At 42.1% G+C, this 20,416-nt stretch overlaps 1 protein-coding gene across 3 annotated transcripts in view; it reads right to left on the bottom strand.

The window, feature by feature from the left end:
• Window positions 1-15,342, bottom strand: part of G3BP2 (G3BP stress granule assembly factor 2) — a 31,008-nt gene extending 15,666 nt beyond the window's left edge. For 2 of the 3 annotated variants that reach the window (XM_017876586.1, XM_017876588.1), the window contains exons 1-2: window positions 14,587-15,342; window positions 2,787-2,905 (exon numbers count right to left, since the gene is read on the bottom strand). In XM_017876586.1, the coding sequence (XP_017732075.1) occupies window positions 2,787-2,881 (95 nt within the window). In that variant the 5' untranslated portion in view covers window positions 2,882-2,905; window positions 14,587-15,342. The other variant, XM_017876587.1, reaches the window with a different exon arrangement.
• Window positions 15,343-20,416: the final 5,074 nt, after the last annotated feature.

The following is a 20,416-nucleotide window of genomic DNA, read 5'->3' as shown; positions in this document are numbered from 1 at the left end:
TTAAGTTCAGTTTCCTTGGTTATAAAACAGGAACAGGAACTACTACATAGGGTCGTTGTAAGGATTAAATGAGTAATGCACATAGAATGCTCTTAGTCTATCTGGCACAGTAAGTAGACAATCTAGATATTCACATCTAATTCTTATCACATCTATTTTTTGTTAAGTGGAAAAATCGGATATTTTTGACTATTTAGTACATTCTAAATACAGATGCTATAGTAACTGACACAGTTTTTCTCTTCAGATACAAAGATTCAGCTATCTAGATTTGTTTGGGAATCACAGTTTAATACTATATTCAGATCTCCAAATGATTACTAATTCTAAAGGCTTAAACTGTTTAGATTTAAAATAACTGAAACAATTCAGAGATAAAGTCTAAAATCCAAAATTACTTCAGCATCTAATTTCTTTTAATATTTTGTACTGTTCCTAAGTGTGTGTAAATTAGTCTTTTATTGGCATTATCCAAAGCAATTAGAATTAGTATCTTTCTAAACTAAGCTCAAAGACGTGAAGTTAACTTTTTCACAAAGAAAACGCAACTCCTATAGTAATAAAACATGTAAGAGCTTCCTTTATGCTAAGCAATGTTTTTAGTGTATTATGTGTACTGATTGACTTAATTTTAATAACAATCTCATGAAGTACTATTATCTAAATAAACAAGCTGCTGTTCAGAAGAGGTTAAATTAACTCCCCTAAGGTAATACACCTATCAAGTGGGGCCCCCAAGATAAGAACCTAGTCTAACCTGAGAGTCCATGCTTTTAGCCACTACTGTTACTATTAAATTTACACTATCTTCTCTCAAGTACTACTGGCAATCTTTCCTACAGAACAGTTTGGCTGTGTGTGTATCTGTGTGTATACACATGAAAAGTCTCAGAATGATCATATCTCTTTGATGCATTAATTCTTCCAGGAAAGTATCTAAGAAAATAACTAGCAACGTGCACAAATAATGCATGTTTCAGAATATGTATTAGTGTTGCTTATCACAAGTAGAAAATTATAACAACTTGAATTTTCATTAAGAAAGAAATTGGTCAAATAAGCTAGGTCTAAAACAAGTCTGTTACTGTTTAAACATGATGGTGTAGGGCCTTATTGTTTTAAAATTTTTTTTTTTTTTGGTCACTAAAGAAAACAAAAAACCCTGTATCATGAAAAGACCAAATTTCAGATATCAAAAGGCCCTATTAATTCTGTATCTTCCCCCAAACTCCCTCACATACACTGTCATCAAAACATCTTTATTTTTACAATTGAACTGGGCCTGAATATTGGCCATGGTTAGCTTGTTTACTTATTGAGTGATCCTAGATGAATTACTAACCTCAACTGTCTAATAGATAAAAAGCTAATAAAAGTAACTTCACTTTGAGACTGTCATAAGGAATACATGAGATAATATACATATGTAAAGTAATTAAAAATGGAGTCTAGCAAACAGTAAATATAAAAATGCCTTCTTGAATAAAACAGATTACATGTTATGTTCAACAGAGCAAGACAAATTGCTACTAAAATGCTAATTAAGATGACCTACAGATAAAGGAGTTTAAGTCTTTTAAACAGCCTTTCTCACGGGAAGTGGCAATATATTTATCCTTAACCCATTTGGCCAGTGTGTTCTGCAATACTTACAAAGTGTAATTCTTGTAAGAGTTTCACCTATATTCTACTTGCTAAGATATACCAAGAACAAAAATTAAATACTACCCACAATATAAATCAATTTCACTTTGATCTCTGGAAAAAACAAGCCTACAGATGTTTACCTCTTGTTAAAACAGTAAATAAGGTTATTGCTGCTGTTTTACAAAGGAATACTATTTTACAGATTAGAAGAAATACAAATTTTCACAGTATAATCATTTAACTGATCCATTCCCCAACACTGGGATAACTTTAAAAAAAAAGATTTAAGCTGCTGATTTCAAATTGCATATTGGAACCCATTAGTTGGTCAAACCCAAGATATGTTTTTTTTTTTTTTTTTTTTTTTTGAGATGAAGCCTCACTCTGTCACCCAGGCTGGAGTGCAGTGGCACAATCTCCGCCCACTGCAGCCTCCACCTCCCAGGTTCAAGCAATTCTCCCACTCAGCCTCCTGAGTAGCTAGAACTACAGGCGCCTGCCACCATGCCCAGCTAACTTTTGTATTTTCAGTAGAGACGAGGCTTCACTACGTTGGCCAGGCTGGTCTCAAACTCCTGACCTCAAGTGATCCACCTGCTCGGCCTCCCAAAGTGTTGGGATTGCATGTGTGAGGCGCTGCGTCCAGCCTCGTGTAAACTTTATATAGTTCTCCACCACCCACCCCCAAAGGCTTTTTTTGTTTTTTTTAATGAAATAAAGACTGGGCTTGGTGGCTCATGCCCGTAATCCCAGTGCTTTGGGAAGGCAAGCTGCAAGCTGGGAGGATCGCTTGAGGCCAAGAGTTTGATGCCACAGAGGGCTATGATCACATCACTGCACTCCAGCCTGAGTGACAGAGCAAGACCATGACTCTAAAAGCAAAATACTAGAGTACATGCAAGTATGTGCATATATATATATATGAATATGTTATGTACTAGAATATGACATAAAGTGTTTTTGTTACTGTGAGATGCAGTCAAAAACACTTCTGCCATCAAATGAATAAAATATTGAATACAGTTTAGACATGTTTACAAACATACTGTCAGATAATGAGACAGGAAATGCAAAATATATGTAGTAATATCCAAGGAAACAAATAGATAACAATACCAAATTATTTGTTTAAAATTTACCTGTGTAAATATTCTGGAGCTTTATTCAGCAAAGTATAATACTGCCTCACAAACTCCCGCCCTACAAGCAGCGGACTGGGCTTCTCCATAACCATTTCTTTGCTGCACAATGTCAAATGCTGAGGGAGCAAACACAAGAATAACTATTAAAAAGTCATCTTTGTCATCAACCACCAAGAAATAAATTTTCTTTTTAGCCAAATTTAGCAGTGGGGAGTTGTATACCAATTAGTGATGCTAATGTTAATAAGTTCTGATAACTCACTACCATCAGACTAACCTGAATTTTCTTAGCCACACAAATGAGACCAAAATTAATGCCACTATTAAAAAAGTAACTTCCGGCCGGGCGCGGTGGCTCAAGCCTGTAATCCCAGCACTATGGGAGGCCGAGACGGGCGGATCACAAGGTCAGGAGATCGAGACCATCCTGGCTAACACAGTGAAACCCCGTCTCTACTAAAAAATACAAAAAACTAGCCGGGCGAGGTGACGGGCGCCTGTAGTCCCAGCTACTCGGAGGCTGAGGCAGGAGAATGGCATAAACCCAGGAGGCAGAGCTTGCAGTGAGCTGAGATCCGGCCACTGCACTCCAGCCTGGGTGACAGAGCAAGACTCCGTCTCAAAAAAAAAAAAAAAAAAGTAACTTACAACAAACAGCAAAACAATACATTCCTAACTACTATCCATAAGGTAACCTCCAACATTTGTGTCTCCCCTTGTGTCTCTTTCTTGATTTCCCTACCCTTCAGTAGAGGAAAATAGCATCTTTGTTATTTCTTATTCCCAAGAGGTCCAATGCTGCCTCAGACTAAGTATAAGTCCTTCTATTCACAGTGCCTTTTTCCTTTGGGGACCAAAATCTACTACATTCCTGGATTGCAGTGGTTTTATCCTAGGAAGCAAGACAGAGGGCACAAGTTAAGACTCAGAGATAACACTCATAGCAAAGCGCCACGACTTGTGTTTTTGTATTCTCTTTCCTTCTGGGAATTAATTTCACCATTTTCAAAATAGTAACAATGATTAATCACCAGCTATAACTTCAGTACTTAGAAATAAGCATTTTTTACCTTTGATATTATGTCTCTCTAATCTTTCTTTCCACTAATTAAGCATCTAACTACTACATGAGATGCTGTTTATAATAAATGAAATACTCTGGTGAACAAGATAAGTTTCTAACCCTTGAGGAGTTCACAGTCTGTCAAGAAATATAAACAAGCAAAAACTGGTGCTACGATAATGTGCCTCAAAGTTAAAACGAACAAGAACAACTAGCACAAAATAAAAACAATTCTTTTTTGTCTTGTGAGACAGGGTCTCGCTCTGTCACCTAGGCTGGAGTGTAGTGGTGCAATCATGGCTCACTACAGCTTCAACTGCCAGGCTCAGGCTCAGGCTCAGGCTCAAGCGATCCTCCCACCTCAACCTCCTGAGTAGCTGGGACTATAAGCACGCACCACCATACCTAGCTAATTTTTTAAAATTTTTTAACTTTTATTTTTAGCAGAGACGAGGTCTTGCTATAATGCCCTGATTGGTCTCGAACTCCTGGCCTCAAGTGATCCTCCCACATCAGCCTCCCGAAGTGCTGGGATTACAGGTGTGAGCCACAAACAAAACTTCTCAGCATTTACTATGAGAATACAGTCCCCAGAACAGTCAAAATTATAACATTAGAAATTGGAGATTAGGAGGAGAGAAAAATATGAAATATAACCTGTTTTATTTTATTTTGAGATGGAGTCTTGCTCTGTTGCCCAGGCTGGAGTCCAGTGGTACAATCTTGGCTCACTGCAACCTCTGCCTCCCGGGTTCAAGTAATTCTCTTGCCTCAGCCTCCCAAGTAGCTGAGACCACAGGCACGTGCCACCACACGTGGCTAATTTTTGTATTATTAGTAGAGATGGGGTTTCACCATGTTAGCCAGACTGGTCTTGAACTCCTGACCTTGTGATCCACCCGCCTCAGCCTCCCAAAGTGCTGGGATTACAGGTGTGAGCCACCGTGCCCAGCCACCTGTTTTATTTTCAAAAGTCCACCTGTTTTATTTTAAAAATACCTATTACACTTAAAAGTACTAAAACAAACAAACAAACAAAAAACAAAAAAAATCACAATAGCTAAGTGTGTATCTATTGGGTAAATCAGGATGCAGTTTAAATTCCTGCTTAGCCAGGTACAGTGGCTCCCACCTGTAATCCCAGCATTTTAGGAAGCCAAGGTGGGCAGATTGCCTGAGGTCAGAAGTTTGAGACCAGTCTCGCCAAAATGGTAAAACCCTGTCTCTATTAAAATACAAAAATTAGCCAGGCGTGGTGGTCGGCGCCTGTAGTCCCAGCTACTTGGGAAGCTGAGGCAAGAGAATCGCTTGATCCCAGGAGGCAGAAGTTGTAGTGGGCCAAGATCGTGCCTCTGCACTCCAGCCTGGGCAACACAGTGAGGCTCCATCTCAATAAATAAACTGATTGATTAATTCCTGCTTAAAATTCAAGTTGAGCCAGGGGGATCATTTGAGGTCAGGAGTTCGGGACCAGCATGACCAAGATAGTGAAACCCCGTCTCTACTAAAAATAAAAAAAATTAGCTGAGCATGGTGGCACACACCTGTAATCTCAGCTACTCAGGAGGCTGAGGCACAAGAATCACTTTAACCTGGGGGACAAAAGGTTGCAATGAGCTGAGGTCACACTACTGCACTCCAGCCTGGGCAACAGAGCGAGACTATCTCAAAACAAACAAACAAAGACAAGAAAACACTGCAGGCTTGCACAGTGGCTCACACCTGTAATCCCAGCACTTTGGGAGGCAGAGGTGGGAGGAAAGTTCCAGGCCAGGAATTCAAGACCAGCCTGGCCAACAGAGATCCCATCTCTATACAAAAAATTGAAAATAAAAAACAAATTTCCATGTATGTTTACTTTAAATAACTAAAACAATTTCAGAGACAGTCCTGCATCACAGTCATTAAAATTGTGATGCTATTTTCAATAAAAATCAAATACCAACTATAGTAGAGCTTACAAATAAAGAGTGTAGCTTTATATAATTCTAGTGACTCACAATTCAACTTTTACATTATGTTTTTAGGTTCCTTGTTTCTTCCTTTCCAACTAACTATCCCTCCTCTGTCTTTCTGAAACTCTCAAACTTGATTTACAAAAATCCCCGAATCTGTTTAAAATTTTCCATAATGCTTCACTTGCTTTCAAAAATAGTTAATTCACAAAGAGCAGATCCAAAAACTGCCATTTCAGGTGCCACTGATATTCCAGAAAACTGAAAACTCCCAATAAGGGTAACAACCCTAATGCAAAAAGGACTCATATGCTGCTACATTTAAAGTAACAAAGCACTGGGCTGTGGCTCATGCCTGTAATCCTAGCACTTTGGGAGGTCGAAGTGGGCAGACTGCTTGAGCTTAGGAGACCAGCCTGGGCAACAAGGCAAAACCCCATCTAAAATTAGCCAGGTACGGTGGTGCACACTTGTGGTCCCAGCTACTTGGGAGGACTGCTTGAGCCCAGGAGGTCTTGGGTGCAGTGAGCTTTGATCGGGATACTGCACTGCAGCCTGGCTGGCAGAACGAGACCTATCTCAAACACACACACACACACACACACACACACACCTAAGCAACTTAACATTTTTATTTTGAATAATGAGGGTGGGTAAAGAACAGTAGACTTACCAAGTAAAATTTAACAAGGTAACTAAAACATGGAAATTATATGTATTTTAACACCATAAAAATTGATAGTAAAATAATACTAACACATGGGAAAACACTACATTACTCTCTGGACAAAATAACTATGCACAAAATAGTTTTCTTTAAATTGACAGTGACAGAAATACTATTAGGAATTTCCAGGTTTGGGGATTATTGTTTTCTTCTCTCTATATTTCCGGATTTTTTTTTTTTTTTTTTTTTGAGACGGAGTCTCGCTGTGTCGCCTGGGCTGGAGTGCAGTGGCCAGATCTCAGCTCACTGCAAGCTCCGCTGCCTCCCGGGTTCACGCCATTCTCTCGCCTCAGCCTCCCAAGTAGCTGGGACTACAGGCGCCCGCCACCTCGCCCAGCTAGTTTTTTTTTGTATTTTTTAGTAGAGACGGAGTTTCACCATGTTAGCCAGGATGGTCTCGATCTCCTGACCTTGTGATCCACCCGTCTCGGCCTCCCAAAGTGCTGGGATTACAGGCTTGAGCCACCGCGCCCGGCCTATTTCCGGATTTTCTACAGGAACACTGTTGTCATTTATCCCAAATTTCCCACCACATTCATAGAGTACATACTGATCTATCATTTTTGTCACTTACATATTTGTTTCTCAAACCAAAATAAAATGGTACAGAATACACATACCAGTATCACAGGTCAAAATGCTCTAAAGATTTGGTGTAACAAGGTTCAAAAAAAGCTTCAATTTGCCCACTATCTACATGGTCAATGAAGTATAATGGCCAAGATATCATCAATTTAGAACAGAGAGACAGGGAAGCGCAGTAGAATATTTGATTTATCGATACTCAATAAATTAATACTTATTAGAACTATTGGAAGGCAGTAACTTGAAAAGTTAACTTCAAATGGTATACAAGTAAGGCAATGTTAATCTGGTAAAATCTAAACAAACAGGCATATATAACAGGTTATATAGAAAGCCGAGCTTTTAAGGTGCAGAGGAGGCTCCCACAGGAATGGTAAAACAAAATTAAGACTTACTGAGAGAACAGTGTTTCAACTAATTACATCAGTTACTTCTTTAACCATTAACTCCGATTGGAAGCGACTCAGAATTTAGAGAGCCAAAACATAATTGATAGAAATCAACCAGAAAATGATTACTAGAGATCAACCATCAAACGTTTGGATAGTTACAGAAAATAAGACTATGAAAACTGAGTAAGTAATATAAAGTTCGCGTTTATAATTCATGTGCCGTCAGTGTATGTAAGAAGGTTGAGAAAAGGAAAAAAGTCAAATTACACATTCAGAATAAAAGTGATTACAAAAAGAAAGAACTGTGCCATTTTTATTCTTCATAGCAAAGCACCTTACAGGTAATCCATTTCTAGATCTGGGACCTTCCATTTCTTAAAAAAAGTTAATAAAATGAAACAAAATTCTGAACATGGGAGTGAGTAAAAGGTTTCGACTATCTTATCTATCTATGGCCATGAAAAAGTCATGACCTTACTGGATCTCGATTTCCTAATTTACAAATTGAGAAGCAATCCCTCGTCAAGCCTACAAGACTACACAGTTCTATAAAGATAGCCAAGGAGGCCTGGTGCAGTGGTTCACACCTGTAACCCCAATATTTTGGGAGGTCAATGTGGGTGAATCGCTTGAGCTCAGGTGTTTGAGACCAGGCCAGGCAACATGGCAAAACCCCGTCTCTACTAAAAAATACAAAAAATTAGCCAGGCATGGTAGTGCACAAGTGTAGCTCCAGCTACTCGGGAAGCTGAGGTGGGAGGAATGCCTGAGCCCGGGAAGTCGAGGCTGCAGCAAGCCAAGATGGCACCACCGCACTCAAACCTGGGTAACAGGAGTGAGACCCTGTTTAAAAAAAAAAAAAGATACCCAACATTAAAGGATACTTACACACAAAAAGAAATCCTCAGAAAGTTGTTAGATCAGCAACTTCAAAGATAATCACCTCTTCAATAAGGTGGTTGTTAGCCTCACCTACCAATCTTTTTAGAAAAAGTTAAATACAATGTATCACACCCCACTTGTTCCAGTGACACCTGAAAATGTGGAGAGTCTCACACAGGAATGCACAATGTAAGATTTTCTCTGTTACATTAGCTCTATACACAGACAAAGCTCTCTCATGAACATATCCGTCTTTTACTTGTTCAAATGAAAACATAATCTAAGCCCAGGTACAGTGGCTCATGCCTACTTCCCAGCACTTTGGGAGGCCAAGGCAGGCGGATCACGAGGTAAGGAGATCGAGATCATCCTGGTTAACACAGTGAAACCTCGTCTCTACTAAAAATACAAAAAATTAGCCAGCCATGGTGGCACACGCCTGTAGTCCCAGTTACTCAGGAGGCGGAGGCAGTAGAATTGCTTGAACCCAGAGGCAAAGGTTGCAGTGAGCGGAGATCACACCATTGCACTTCAGCCTGGGCAGTAAGAGTGAAACTGTCTCAAAAAAAAAAACCCCAAAAACATTATCCAGTATAGTTTAGAGGCATTCTACTCTCCAACTCTGCCTACTGCACCTAAAATCCCTGTGAATCTTCATCAGAATATTTTATTCATTCCTGTTTCTTAAAACGTTTCCTCTGCATTTGCCTAGACTAATTCCTGAAGCACATGTACGTCAGCTCTCACAGAAAATTGCTCTTTATTTGTCACCGTATTTTCTGAATCTGTTAATAATACACATTGAGAGGGAGTGGAACATTGTAAATAATATACAATGAGAGGGAGTGGAGAACTGGTAGACATACATTCAGATTAGAAAAGAAAGTCACATTAAGCTTCATTATCCTACAATGTATTTATATTTCCTCAGTTTCAAAATAACGGGAAAAAAAAAAAAAACCAAAGTTATCACTCTCCTTTCCTCAAACTTTGATTAAAATGTCACCTTTTAGGTAAGAAACATTCAGGTTTTTTGTTTACCATTTAAAGTTCAGTGAATCACTAGTATAACGGGGCTGTCTCCAAACAATCAATCTCAGGCTACATTTAATTTTAGATGATAATATCAAAATGAGCTGAAAAATTGGCCGGGCGCGGTGGCTTCAAGCCTGTAATCCGGCATTTGGGAGCCGAGACGGGCGGATCCACGAGGTCAGGAAGATCGAGACCATCCTGCCCTAACACGGTGAAAACCCGTCTGCTTACTAAAAAAATACAAAAAATTAGCCGGGCGAGGATGGCGGGCGCCTGTCAGTCCCAGTACTCGGAGGAGGGTGAGGCAGCGAGAATGGCTCGTGACCGGGAGGCTGGGCAGCTTGCAGTGAGGCTGAGATCTGGCCACAGCACTCCAGGCCTGGGCGCCAGAGCGAGACTCCGGTCTCAAAAAAAAAAAAAAAAAAAAAAAAAAAAAAAAAAAAGCTGAAAATTCTAATGGAATATAGTGAATGGAAATTATAAGAAGGTAGATTTGGGTTCAACATAACTCAAAAATAACATGAGTTGTCCAAATGTCAAATAGAGCTACTTAACAAGTAGTCAGTCACTACAGGTATTCCAGAGACTAACTGAATGATTTGGCACAAACATAGTAAGGGAGTTCATACATCCAAAAAAGTATAATTAGGCCATTCCAACACTAAGATCCTAAAAGTCTGTTAACAAGAAGCAGGACTTTTGACTTCTCCAATACTCATCCCACACCTTCCTATCTGCAATGACTGAAACCCTATGCATTTATCTGGGCCCAGCGGAAATCCTGTCCCCTTGAAAATCTTTCTACTCCCACTGAATTCCTCAACAGAATATAACTCTTTGCTATTAACTCTTAAAGTACTTTTGGCCTTTATCATGGCAGTTTATTGATCATACTCTGCCCTAAGTTACTAATTGTACACCTGTCTTCATCTTCTATTCCCCTCTCAAATATTATAACTCAGCTCTCCCATGAATGCAATTCTCTGGAAACATCACAATTCTTCTCAACAATCGAATGACTTCTCAGTCCTCCACCCATCTGCATTACCAATGTTGACTACCTCCTCCTGAACTCCTCCAGAGTTCTATAAGGCAAATTTTCCTTCTCATCAAAACACAGAAGTTCTCAAGGTTCTGTCTTCTAACCTGGCAATTTCGGCTTCCGGTCTCATGTCTACCTAAACGTGTATCTAGTCTATACCATATGTTCAAATTTTACATTCGTCACCACATACTGAATACCTAGACATGACCTACATATGTCCCAACACACATATGCACCAAAGAAAGCTATTTCCTTATTTCTGTTGAAAGTGTCATGTTATAATCTTCTCAACCTGAAAGCTCAGTCATGATTTTCTCCCCCTCCTTTAGCTTTGCCACTTAAACTGTGAAATCCTTACAACTCAGAAGCTGGAATTTGTGCCCTCCTTTACACTCCCACTGTTCAGACCTTTTAGTTATTCTTCAAAAGTCGTTCAAGCCCTTGTATCATGTGTAGTATACATTGTACAGAGTAAAACTGCATTCAGTTTGGCATGTAAGGCCCTGCACAGAAATCCAGTCTGACATTCAATGTCATAACCAACCTTTCAAATTTATCTCCTACTATATACTTTCTCATTCCTGTATCAAATTCTATACAAATATTTTAATTACCTGTTATTATTCTCTGCAATTTCATTCTCTGGGCCTTTGTCTTACTTCATTCATTCCCATCCACAAGCTGAGTCAATGGGTTAGACAAAATAAATTCAACATTTATTTTATGACTACTATGTATGTACCAGAAACTACAAAAGGAAAAAGAGGCCGGGCACGGTGGCTCATGCCTGTAATTCTAGCACTTTGGGAGGCTGATGGGTGGATCACCTGAGGTCAGAAGTTCGAGACCAGCCTGACCAACATGGAGAAACCCATCTCTACTAAAAATAGAAAAAAGTTAGCTGGGTGTGGTGGCAGGCGCCTGTAATCCCAGCTACTGGGGAGGCTGAAGCAGGAGAATCACTTGAACCCACGGGGCGGAGGTTGCAGTGAGCCTGAGTTGTAAGTACTTGATATTAGTTATTATAAAAAGAGTAAGACCTCTAGTAGTAGGATGCAGTTCTCTTTACCACATCGTGTTACCAAAGGTTATGTGGGTGCTAAAACACAGCTTATCTCCACTATAGGATACTTACCCCTTTCCATCTGGAGTCCCTCATTCATAGCTGGGCTCAAACTAGTCAGGTTTATTTATTTTAATTGAACCATGGACTATATCCATTTGCAACAGCTAAATGCATATTAATACTGGAACTTTCTGAAATTCCAGATGGTCTTTGCTTAAAGTAACTTGAACAATCTAAGGAACACTATACCTTTTTAAAGAAATGATCTTCAATCTTTCGTGGCACACCATTGAATGAAAGCTTCACAAGGATCTAAGAATCATAGTGGTACAAATAAATAATAAAAGTAAGTTACGGACTAAATCTCTTATTCAGGCTCCAAAGATGTTTATGTTTTCTGTCCTTCTCAGAAGTTGAGGGAGGCTACTTTTGAAACTCAGAAGCCATTAAAAGTGACCAAGCATTAAGAAAAGCATGTATTTATACTATGTTGTAACGTTTAACAAGTAACCTACTATTTTCCTTTGTGTCTTTAAAATAGATACGGCATTATCTTTATTTACAGAAAAGGATGTTTAGCGAGCCTAAGGAAAGGTGTTTGGGGTCCCTCAGTTACAGTAAAAAGAAAGAAGACTCGAAATCAGGTCTCCTGACTCTAGTGATGTTTTCATTACACTTTGGTTAGGAACAACCGCTTTGGAAGAGCAGCCAGCTCTTCCAACAATACAAAAAATTAATTTTAAACAAGCAATTGTTAGCTCACGTGAAACTGTTGAGAAGAGTGAAAAGGAATACGGCAGGGCAGTAACAGAAAATCCAAGAATCATTTTCAATACACCTATGGTTTCAAGATAGGGTAAAATACTTGGAAATTAGAAGATAAAAGTAAGTGGAAACACAACAGTCAAGAAACTAATTCTATTGCTTCTGAAGGTAGGCCAGGGAGTTGGACCAATTTATTCTATCGGATATTAAACAAGTGTCTACCAGTGGAGAGTAACTAGGTCATGTTTGTCCATTAAATTCTACTGAATTTAAGTCCAGACGCAACACTTTAGTTTGTGCCTTTCAAAATCAACACTGAAAAGGAGTCATTCACTGTCTCTATATTCACTCAAAATATGTGGAAAGTCTCTTTAAAGCAATCTAGGGGGAAAATGTTCAATCCTAATTATGGGTAATAAACAGTGATAATTTCGCAGGATAAGGAAGGGAAGTTTTCAGAATTTAAAGAGACAGTGCCAACACTTTCTTCAAACCAGGAGTTGCCTGCTGACAAATCAACTGCTTAGCTGCTAACTGAACAGTTAAGTTAGTTATTACTCCACGAAATTATCAAATAACGTGTTTTCTTCTTTATCTTCTAATTTTTATCCCCATCCATCCCACAAGCATTCTGGCTCACTCTTGATGTTTTTTCACTATTACTAATATTTCGACCCTGAATATCAATCTGAACCATGACAGCTCTTAGTAAGCAATTCATTCTAGGTCCTTATTATTCCTACAATTCCTTGACTGCTTTTCAGAGTTAGTTTGTAAAGATTAAATCATAACATAAAGGCCCATATGAGTAATCTTAAAAATTTAAGAAAAATGTAACTACTGCTAAAGAAACGGTAATTCAATCCTAAGAGGTTCAAACTGATCCTACCGTGTATCTCCTAAGACCATGAATCTTGGATTATCAAAAGGACCACTGGATCCCAACAGGGCCAAAAGTTTACTTAGAAACTTTGTTCACATGCCTAAGGCTATATTAACTGCCAAATATGGAGCTGGAGATTAATTGCCATCATCTCCCACTCTAGTACACCAGGGCTCTCTTAACGGCAGTTAATGGTTCCTAGATCCAGGTACCTGCAACGCTAACGTTTGAAAGACTAGAACAAGGTACGGAGCCTTGAACCTAAAACCACAGTATATTAATCCAAGTTAATATCCCACAACAATCATAGGGGAAGAAAAGGACAACTTTACTATTCCAGCTAAAAGTGCACGTGCCTTTTTTGTTGTTGTTGTTAGGAAGGAAAAGGCACTCTCCCCCCTCCCCCAAATCCGTTACAACATTAAGTATGTCTTGGGGAAAAAAATTGTTCTATGCAGGAAATTGTAGACGAAAATCTATATTCGCCCCAAAGCGGCACAGGGCCATCTTAAGAAATCTGCTTTTACAGACGCAGGGAAAATTCTATCAGATTCCACAAACAATATCAACACAATCTAGGAAAGTTTATGTTCCTTTCTGTCCCCCCACCCCCAAAAAAGCGGGAACCCATCCCTCAAAAGTCATTCCCGGGTCAATAAGGGATCGTCTGCATGAGAGGGGGACGAAGAAGGCGCACGTTACAGTTCCAGTATCCGAACACGTTCGGATTAAACCCGAGGTGGAGGGGAGGAGGGGGTTGGTCACAGACTACGGAACACTAGGTACTGGGTAAGCCAAGCGGCGGCTGCCTTCAAACCCGGATTCTGTTTCCGTGCACAGAAATGGTGCCCGGAGGCCGCTACTTTCGCATCTGCGTCGCTTCTGCCTCTGCCGACAAAACCTCTTTTCCCCTCCCCCACGGGCGGGGCGGCGACGGCCTCCCCACTCCGAAGGAACAGGGAATAAGAGCCGAAAACGATTCGGCAACAGGAACGGTGGGCTACCGACTCTAAAACATCCCCTCCAGAAAGCCTACTCCCACACTTCCTGTATTAAGCTTCCATCAGCTCGCCTTCGGGAACTGCTGCGTGCCCCCCTACTTCGCCACCTCATACTCAACAAACCTCAACCCCACCTGTGCCCTCGGAGCCCTCTGCACGCAAGACGCTCGCGGGTCACCTCCCTTCCCAGGCGGCCTCCCACCCCTCACCTAGAGGAAAGACTGGTCTTCTCTCACGCACACACGGCAGCGTAGGGACCCGGCAAGAACAATGTCTTTGCCGCTACACCTCTGGCTCCCGGGCTCACACACCGGACGATTACCTCGCGCCGCGGAGTGAGAAGAAAATGTCCCTTTCCGACCACCACACCGACCTCCCCTCCCGGCCCCCGTACACACCTCCAGCCAACGGCGCCGGCGGGTACGTCGCGCGGAGGTCAGAAGAGTCGCTGAGGACCGGGTGCGGCGGGTTCTTTTGCTCGCCGCCCCTTCCTCCAACAACTCGGAAGCCGGAGAGCTGCGAGTTCGTCTGCTTCACAACCACCTCTTCCCGGGCGCCAGGCGCTGCGACGAACGACAAGGACCAGGGACGTCCCGCCCCCTTTGCCGCCGCCCCCTCTTATTGTTTTACCCCTGCCGAAAGGGCCAGGGAACCCCCGAGCACAGCGTCAGCCAATCACGCATCTCCTCCCGAACCGGACCCAACCTTCCCGTGTCCCTCTGCGGAGCACGCGCAGTACGCTGCCGCGCTCGCACACGCTCGCACACGCTCGCGCCCGGAAAGCCGGGGAACCGGAACCGGCCTAAAGCCAAGATAAGAGTCCGCTGATTTGACGTCACAAGCAGCCTGCCTTTCTCCTGCCCCGAGGCTCCAGCCTTGCCGCCCTTCTTCCTGATCGCGCAAGCGAGAGCTGGTTCGCAGCAACGCAGTGTCTTTTGTAGACTGATATTCTGGTCCCTTTTATTAATGGGAAGGAGGGAATTCAGTAATCTCTCTGAACTAGGTGTCTGCAGGTTGCTGCTGTAGACGAGCTTAAAATGCAGCCGGTGATTTCAGCTGTTTGCACACTAAACTCACCTACATTGTTTATTTAACCCATCCTAGGTTTTAAGACCCACCAAGAGGCCCTGCAGTAAAGGAAGAATGTGACGTGGGCTTTACAGAGGGGGAAAAGACTATTTCTTTGTGTGCTTGTTACGAATTTAGGCATGGCTAAATATCAATACATACTAAAGCATTTTACATGCTAAAGCTAAAAGGCCTGAAATATCAGGATTACAGTCCTATTCTAGCTCTAAGCCCAGACTTGCCCCCAGGGTGAGGCACTGGTGACCTTGTTTCATGGAAAAAGCCAAGCCAAATCTTGTAGTCAAGGAAGACACTTTGCATCTTAGGTCTGGCAGTGTTTTCAGAGAATACCGAGATAGCACAGGAATTTTGGAATCAAAGACTGAGAAAATGTTCAAAAAAATGGAAAGGAAAAAATACATTAATGAATGCTTTCGAACTAAACATGGTGGACGCAGGCATATACATTTCATCAGTTTTCTTCGCAGTCCTATAAGGGCATTTTTAAGGTATTTGGCACGTGAAGACAATATGTCAAATACCTTAAATATTGGCAGAGGCAATGCCAACATTAGGGCCTCCAAAGTCTACAATATCTTTACCTTTAGACTGCTTAAAGATATTGTTACATGCAAAATATTTGGGCAGACCATCACTTCAATGAAATGAACCTGATGTTTTTCCTTAAAGCATCAAAATACATGCTGGCTGTCTTTTAATATACTGGACTTATATACCAGGCATTCTTGTAATTACACAGCCTTCTAAGGCTCACAGTAACCCTGTGAACTAGTTCCTTTTTTTGTTTTTTAGATGGAGTCTCTCTCTGAGGCCCAGGCTGGAGTGCAATGGCATGGTCTCAGCTCACTGCAACCTCCACCTGCCGAGTTGAAGTGATTCGCCTGCCTCAGCCTCCCTAGTAGCTGGGACTACAGGCGCGTGCCACCACACCCAGCTAATTTTTATATTTTTAGTAGACGAGGTTTCACTATGTTGGCCAGGCTGGTTCGCAACACACCTGACCTCGTGATCCGCCCGCCTCGGCCTCCCAAAGGGCTGAGATTACAGGCGTGAGCCACCGCACCCGGCCAGTAGTTGCTATTTTTATGCCGATTTTACAGATGAGGAAACTGAGGCGTGGCGAGGTCAAGTAATTTACCCAGGACTACACGGCTACTATTCACTGGAGCTGGGATGCAAACACAGGCAATCTGCCTCCACAGTCCATACCCTTAGGCAAACTATAGAATACTCCCATTGTACTAGTAATTGCCGCAATTTACTTATCTGCCCTAGTGCTGACTAAGCAAGTGTTTCCGGTTTGGAGCCCTTCCATGCAATGCTATTGTAAATATTGTTCACCATGTATCATGCTGCAGAGGTGCAAAACTTTCTCTAGAGCAGGTTCTCAGACCTTAGTGTGCACCGAAATCACCTGTAGGGCTTGTTAAAACAGATTGTTGGGCCCCACTCCCTAAGTTTCTGATTCAACAGAGGCCCGAGATTTTGTACTTCTAACAAGTTCTCAGCTGATGGTGCTACAGCTGCTCTAGGAGTCACACTTTAAAAACCACTGATCTAGGCCGGGCGCGGCGGCTCACGCCTGTCATCCTAGCACTTTGGGAGGCCTGGTGGGGGGGAGTGCAGATCATCTGCGGTGGGGAGTTTGAGACCAGCCTGACCAACATGGAGAAAGCGCGTCTCTACTGAAAATACAAAATTAACCGGGCGTGGTGGTGCATGCCTGTAATCCCAGCTACTCGAGAGGCTGAGGCAGGAGAATCGCTTGAACCCAGGAGGCGGAGGTTGCGGTGAGCCGAGATCGCCCTATTGCACTCCAGCCTGGGCAACAAGAGCGAAAACTCCGTCTCAAACAAACAAACACCACTGATCTAGGGCAGAGGTAGGCAAACGGTTTGATAAGGGAAGGATTAGATAGTAAATATTTTTGGTTTTGAGTATCACGTATGGTTTCTGTTGCATATTCCTCTCTCTCTCTCATCCTTTAAAAATTTAAGAGGCCGGGCGCGGTGGCTCAAGCCTGTAATCCCAGCACTTTGGGAGGCCGAGACGGGCGGATCACAAGGTCAGGAGATCGAGACCATCCTGGCTAACCCAGTGAAACCCCGTCTCTACTAAAAAATACAAAAAAACTAGCCGGGCGAGGTGGCGTGCGCTTGTAGTCCCAGCTACTCGGGAGGCTGAGGCAGGAGAATGGCGTAAACCCGGGAGGCAGAGCTTGCAGTGAGCTGAGATCCGGCCACTGCACTCCAGCCTGGGCGACAAAGCGAGACTCCGTCTCAAAAAAAAAAAAAAATTTAAGAAACATTTTTAGTTTAGCTCTAGGGCTACACAGAAACAGCCCTCAGGTAACCCTGCTCTTGAGTAGACACCAATAAGTGGAGTTAATGGGAAAAAAGATTCAGCGATCTTCAATGTTAAGCAAATATCTCTAACCTATTCCAACTGGCGATTTTTACCTCATAAACGTCTCTCTATACAAATAGCCTCTGCCCAGGTTCAGGCCCCTTCATCTTCCCAGGAAGACTGCAGTGGCCTCCTAATCTCCCTGCCTCTCAACATAGCCTCCATGAAGCAATGCCCACCTCCTATAGACTAGGCAGGGAGACCAGTATGAACTGTATTCATTCAGTGGCTCAGGCCAAAATCTCTTTTCTCACACCAATTTACTGACAGTCAATTGTCAATAAATTTCTTTTTGAGATGGTGTCTCGCTCTGTCATCCAGGCCAGAGTGCAATGGCATGATCTGGGCTGACTGCAACCTCCACCTCCCGGGTTCAAGCCATTCTCCTGCCTTGGCCTCCCAAGTGGCTAGAACTACAGGCATGCGCTACCACGCCCATCTAATTTTTCTACTTTTAGTAGAGATGAGGTTTCACCATATTGGCTAGGTTGGTCTTGAACTCCTGACCTCAAGTGATCCACCCACCTTGCCAAATTGTCAATACATTTCTGTTCCCTCTACCTTCAATATTTATTCTGGATTAAATACTTTGTATCACTGTTACTGCTACTATAGTAGTCCAGGCCACCATTGCCTATTGCAGTAGCTTTCTACTTGGCCTCAATGCTTCCACTCTTATTCCACTACAGTCTATTCCCCTCACAGCAGCCAGATCTTTCATAGTTAAAATTGAGATGATCCCAAAACCTTTAAAAGGCAACACAAAATCTCAGGTCCTTACCATGGCCTATAAGGCCTACCTGATCTGGTCCTTACCTATTACTTCCATTTCTTTTCTTACCACTGGTTTTCTCACATCACCCTGGCCAGCTCTTCCTTTGACATTCTTATCACATTATCACCCCAAGGCCTTTAATGTAAACCTTTATCAAAACACTGTGAAAAATCAAAGTAAATGAATCAGACCCAATCACCATTCGCAGGTGAATTTTTAAGAGTAAAATTGCTAGAATTGTATTATCTGATTCCTGATTTTTATTATAAACTTCAGCATAAAATACTTAGATAAGTATTCGAATAAGATAAGACATTTGAATTTATAAAACTTTTCCTCTACACCTTTTCATTTGACCATTCTCAACTTTACTGAATACTAAAAGATCAACCAAGTTCATTATCACCACTTTTGCTCATGAAGTAGGTGTATAAGAGATGACTACATACGGCTGGGCACAGTGGTTCACGCCTGTAACCCCAGCACTTTGGAAGGCTGGGGTGGGCGGATCACAAGGTCAGGAGTTCAAGACCAGCCTGGCCAACATAGTGAAACCCCGTCTCTACTAAAAATACAAAAATTAGCCAGGCACGGTGGTGTGCACCTGTAGTCCCAGCTACTCAGGAGGCTGAGGCAGGAGAATCGCTTGAACCCAGGAGGCGGAGGTTGTGGTAAGCTGAGATCATGCCACTTCACTCCCGCCTGGGCAACAGAGTGAGACTCTGTCTCAAAAAAAAAAAAAGAGATGACTACATGCATGTTTAGGGGTCACACACCCCACATAAATAAGGTTTATGAAGACCAAGTATTGGAAGGGAGTAAAATCCAAGTCCTTAAGGGAAACGCATTTTTCTTGGAAAGTATCTTTACTCACAATGTTTTTAAACTTTTAAGGCATGCATAACAAATGTCTTGGCCCCATCACTAATTCAGTGAAGGATGATGCTATGATTTGAATGTTTGTGCCCCTCCAAAATTCATGTTGAAACTTAATCTCCAATGCAGAAGTATTAAAAGGTGGGTGGGACTTTCAGGTGGCAACTAGGTCATGAGAGCCTCACCTTCATGAATGGAATTTGTGCCCTTATAAAAGGGGATTGAGGGAGTTCATTAGTCTCTTTTGTGCTTTTGCCCCTTTCACCATGTGCGAACACGGCAAGAAGGCACCATCTTCGAAGCAGAGCAAGCCCTCACTAGGGCTGGCACTTCGATCTTGAACTTCTCAGCCTTTAGAACTATAAGCAGTAAGTTTCTGTTGTTTATAAGTTACCCAGTCGAAGGGTGGTTTTGTTGTTGTTGTTGTTGTTTGAGACAGGTTCTTGCTTTGTCACCTGGATGGAGTGCAATGGTGCAATTACGGCTCATTGCAGCCTCGACTTCTCAGCCTCCTGAGTAGCTGGGACCACAGGTGTGCACTACCATGCCCAGCTTGTGTGTGTGTGTGTGTGTGTGTAAATTACGTGTTATGTTGCCCAGTCTGGTCTTGATTGCCTGGCCTCAGGTCATCCTCCTGCCTCAGCCTCCCAAAGTGTTGAGATTACGGGCATAAGCCATCACACTTTACCTAAAGGTATTTTGTTATAGCAGCCCAAATAGACTAAAACAAATGATAATGCTGCCAACAGTGTAGTATTTAAAGAGTCTGGCTGGGCACAATGGGGTATGCCTGCTGTCCCCACTACTTGGGAAGTCGAAGCAGGAGGATCACTTGAACCCAGGAGTTTGAGTTCAGCCTGGGCGATATAGTAAGACCCCATTTCCAAAAAAAATAAAAAAGAGTCTGGGCTCCAGAACCACACTGCCTGGATTTGAATCCCAGCTTTATCTCATTGCTTACTAGGTGTATCACTATAGGCAGGATGCTTCACTTTTATGTGCCTCAGTGTTTCTCATCTGTAAAATGGGGACAATAAATAATATCTACATTATTAAGGTACTGGAAGGTTTAGACAATACAT

The sequence above is a fragment of the Rhinopithecus bieti genome, unplaced genomic scaffold (assembly GCF_001698545.2).
Source record: "Rhinopithecus bieti isolate Rb0 unplaced genomic scaffold, ASM169854v2 scaffold_8675, whole genome shotgun sequence".
In the NCBI taxonomy this organism is placed as follows: domain Eukaryota; kingdom Metazoa; phylum Chordata; class Mammalia; order Primates; family Cercopithecidae; genus Rhinopithecus; species Rhinopithecus bieti.
This window is presented reverse-complemented; position numbering and strand designations above follow the sequence as displayed.